This window comes from Canis aureus, chromosome 34 (genome assembly GCF_053574225.1).
Source record: "Canis aureus isolate CA01 chromosome 34, VMU_Caureus_v.1.0, whole genome shotgun sequence".
Taxonomy (NCBI): Eukaryota; Metazoa; Chordata; class Mammalia; order Carnivora; family Canidae; genus Canis; species Canis aureus.
Window position 1 is genome coordinate 13,358,078 of NC_135644.1, and position 4,400 is coordinate 13,362,477.

The 4,400-nt window shown below is 40.5% G+C and overlaps 1 protein-coding gene across 6 annotated transcripts in view; it reads right to left on the reverse strand.

Annotated features, from left to right (window-relative positions):
- Window positions 1-1,697: 1,697 nt before the first annotated feature.
- MAP3K20 (mitogen-activated protein kinase kinase kinase 20) overlaps window positions 1,698-4,400 on the reverse strand; it is a 175,270-nt gene continuing 172,567 nt past the window's right edge. For 5 of the 6 annotated variants that reach the window (XM_077883138.1, XM_077883139.1, XM_077883140.1 and 2 more), the window contains one exon: window positions 1,698-3,934. In XM_077883138.1, the coding sequence (XP_077739264.1) occupies window positions 3,234-3,934 (701 nt within the window). In that variant the 3' untranslated portion in view covers window positions 1,698-3,233. The remainder of the gene's footprint in view (window positions 3,935-4,400) is intronic. The other variant, XM_077883136.1, reaches the window with a different exon arrangement.

A 4,400-nucleotide genomic window follows, 5' to 3' on the forward strand; every position in this document is an offset into this window, starting at 1 on the left:
GGAGCCCGACGTGGGATTCGATCCCGGGTCTCCAGGATCGCGCCCCGGGCCAAAGGCAGGCGCCAAACCACTGCGCCACCCAGGGATCCCTATATTTATTTCTAAGGTAGTCCTTGATAACCTCCAGTTTTCCTTTACAGATTTTGGGATTTTCGGACTATTCTTTAGAGGGGGCACCTGGGTGGCTCAGTTGGTTAAGCACGTGACTCTTGATCTCAGCTCAGGTCTCAGGTCTTGATCAGGGTCAGAGTTCAGGAACCCAAGCCCCTCATTGGGTTCCAGGCACAGCATAGAGCCTACTTAAAAAAAAAAGACTCAGGTTACTTCTATAGAATTGCTAATTCAGTGACTTTGTAAGGAGCAAAATATCTTACTTTGTCTGGGCTATGCTTGGAATAATGACTACCTCTGTGGTAGCAACCAACATTGATTTGGTGGTTTCAGATTCTATCAGAAGCCTACTTAAGGACCACTAAACCCCCACATCTAGAGATGCCCAACTTAAGAGAGACTTTAATTTGTTTCTACTGTAATTTTTTTCTTTTCAAATATCCGTTGTTTTTTTTTTTTTTTTTAACTTTAGTCTCTTGGAAATTATATAGTTGGCAACTTAAATCCTATTAATCCTAGTTGTATTCTTATATTCATCTTTCAACCTGGCCAGCAACTCCTAATGATGTTTATTAGAGGAAAAAAAAAAAAAGAACATCCAACTCTTATTTTTGCTTTACAACCGAGAAACAGATTCCTGATTTTGGTTTTGACTGGGAGCATTGATGCTGACAAGTATTTTTCCAAGAGACCTTCCAAAGTGGTCAGATTTGTGGGCTGTTGGAATAACCACTGTGTGGTCGCTAACTAGGACTGAGCTCATGAAGTGATTTCACTACCAGCCTGGATTCTCTAACCCAAAGCCCAAGAAAGCTAGAAGTGAAGAAAACAGCCTGTAATGAGCAATCATTTGCGTAACACTTTTTAAATGAGTCTTAAGTCATTCTCCAGAATGCCTTTTTTGTTTAATAATTAAAGCCATACTCTGTTCCTTTCAGAGTGACTTAGCTAAGCCTCTGTTCTGTGTTCAGGCACTTAACCAAAAGTTCTAATCAAAGAAAATATTTTATTGCTTATTTGGAAGCACCATGCTATTAAGATAGCATACTTTCTATTAGTCTATTTTTCTTTAAATTTGAACTCAAAGGACAAGAGGAAAATAATAATTGAAAACAGACTGTAGTTGCCATAAGCTTTGTGAGAAAGGATCACTGTGGAGCTTACCACCCTAGAGACATTGGTTATGCGGATGGAAAAGAGTACTTCACCCTCTGATTTTACCACTCCCCATTGCTCTTGCTTATAAATGCAGATGGCAAACGATACGACTTAAAAAACCAAGTTGTCGAATCAAGAATCACCGTTTAGGTTACAACTTCCCTCATAAAACAAAGGTCATTTCCTATAACCTTGGCTTTAATGCTTCCCAAATAGTTTCCCCCACCAGGCCCCAGGCACTGTATTTGAGCAGGGCAGCTGCTCTGGGAGTATACACTCCAACTTGATGACCGGTTTCTATCAAAGAGAACTCAACCCCATGGAATTACCAGTGTGGCACTTGAATTTCTACAGAGCATTGAGAAGCCTGGGCAGGGCAAAGGACACTTGCTATTCAGGGTTAGTGAATATTGAACAGAATCTCAGAATATATTGAAAGTCAAGTTTATTTATTTGACATATAAGGCTGTTACCTCTGGACTTTTTGATTTGTAAAATATGAAGCATTTCATAAAGTTGGATCTCACAGTTCCTGTCCCCTACTGCAGGCAGTTTCCTCCCACCTGCACCAGCCCTTTGCCCCCAGCTGCTTAGAGCTTTCTTGCTGCAAGGATGGTATTTACTGTCTTGTGCTAAAGAGGATGTTGGTGATTTTCACATTTCTTTGGCTTATGGCTTGTGACGTTATCACCCTGCCCTGTGTCTGCTTTCTTTCAGATTTTAGATTTCTGACATTCCAAGAGGTCTTTATGGACTGTTGTTTTTCCCTCTTTGCTCCTCCTTTGGTAAAATGTAGAAGAGAATATTCAAAAGCAGTCCCTGGAGAGCTTTGGGAAAGCAGTAACCACACATCTCCTAGGCAATTTTAGATCTTTGGTTTCTGATGAGCCTTAATGAAAGAGATATGCGTCATAATCAACATTAAGTTCAATAACTTTTTTTATTGCCTAAAAATGATAAGCCAAATCACTTCAGCTCTGACCATGATAAAAATCCAAATGCATTTCTAAAATAAATACTAACCAACAGTGTCAGGACTAGACTTGGGTAAGGAGAGGCACTTGCCTCGGGCACAGAATTTCAGGAGGCCTCAAGAAAAACATCAAGAAACCCCCAACACCTCAGTAATCAAGATAAATTATATTTTAATGCAACATTTTTAAAATTAATGCACAAATTCACGATGAACAAAATATCAAAATTTTAAATAGGATCAGTAATAGTGCTTTGCCAAGCCATATTGGAGCCTTAGACAAGGGGAAAAATCAGTAATACCAATCCTATATTTATGTAAAATTTTGATTTTTTGTTTATTAGAATTTTTTTGCATCAATTTTCATTTATTTAAATATTGCATTAGGATATTATGTCTCTTGATTACTGAGCTTTCTGGTGTTCCCTTAAATTTTGCACTCAAGACAAGGGCCCCACTTAACATCACCCTAGTTCAGACCCTGTTAACCAGAATGGCAGTGTTAGGGAAATAAAGTGGCGTAGCCCCTCCTCTCAAAATGTCAATTCAGGGGTGGGGGGATATGTATAGTTATGTTTAAAGTCTAGTTATCATCTTTGGGGAACCACATCCGTAATTTTGGCCCTGGTTTGGCCAAAAATGGTAGTCTCCATTAGAAAGCATTTCCTAAATCCAAAAATGGAAAAGTTGTCTTTTTGTTAATTCTGTCTGAAGGTATCATATTATCAAAATCCATTACATCTTAAAAAGAAGAAGAAGAAAGAAGAAGAAGAAGAAGAAAGAAGAAGAAGAAGAAGAAGAAGAAGAAGAAGAAGAAGAAGAAAAGAAGAAGAAGAAGAAAGAAGAAGAAGGAGATGAAGAAAGAAAGAAAGAAAGAAAGAAAGAAAGAAAGAAAGAAAGAAAGAAAGAAAGAAAGAAAGAAAGAAAGAAAGAAGAAAAAGAAAGAAAGAAAAGAGCAGCCTGTTTAGGAAAACTCCTCTAGTTCAAGTCATCAAAAGTTTCTCCTTCCACGGTAGTTTCCTCTGGCTCTTTCCCTGTTAGTCTTGGCAGGAGAGGGCCTGTGAGGTTTCTTACGGTATTCCACTTTTGTCCATCCTCCTTCGCTGACTTTGCTCTCCTCTTCATTGGCTCTTGAGTCGGTCTCCGTGTGTAAAGGCATCCCTGGTATGGTCCTGGGTTGGTGGCAGTCATTTGGGCTTCTCTTGAGGTCAGGTGACTGCTGCGTATTGAGTGCTGACTGAGAAACCCTGTAGAATTTTCCAGAATATCTTTCTCGTGAAGGAGTGGAATGCTGACTCTTCCCGCTATACCTTCCCCTAGGAGAAGAATTGAGTGATACGCTGCCACGATCATATTTGTTCTTGCTCCTACCTGAGTATCGACCTCTCTCTAAAGAGCTGTCAGTTGGAAGACTGGAAAAGCTACTGTCCCTGGAGTTGAGATGTAGAGAAGAGAAGTTTTTGGTTAGTCCGTACTGAGTAGGAGAGGAGCTTCTGGATTGGTTGATGGGTGTAATCTGTTGATACTTAATGGGCACCTGGGTCCGCCTGACAGCAGCAGCGTAGGAATCCTGATCATTGAAATATGGGAAGAATTGTGACCCCAGAATGGGGTTGCTCTGGGAACACTGTAGAGAAGTATTGGAAGCAATCTGCCGCATCCTCAGAGTATCCAGCCACTGGCGATCAGCACCTGCAGAGGAAATGGAAATGAGCATCTTTTAAGCCACAGTAAAGCTGCATGCCTAATTCATAAGCCTGTCTCAAGAGAATTCAAGCCTGCTTGGGATGCTCCGTGCTTTCCCATTCATAGAAATCCTAGGCGAGGGATAAGGACATATCCTTCATTATTATAAATTCTTCCTTAAAAATAAGGGCATTTGTACTGAGTCTATGCTTGGCATCGTTCCAGAGGCTTTACTGACATGATCTCATTCACTCCTCTCAGTAGTCTCAGGTAAGTGCTAATAATTTTACTCTGTAAACCAGGAGACTGAAGCTTGGGGAGGTCTGGTCGCTTGCCCAAGGTCACTCAGCTAATAATTCCAGGTCCTTCTGCATTTACAATCCCATCTTCTTCCCACTTAGCCATATCCTCACTTCTAGAAATTGCTGCTTGCGTGTGTTTGGATGGTAGGGGCATGTTTAGTAAACGAAAA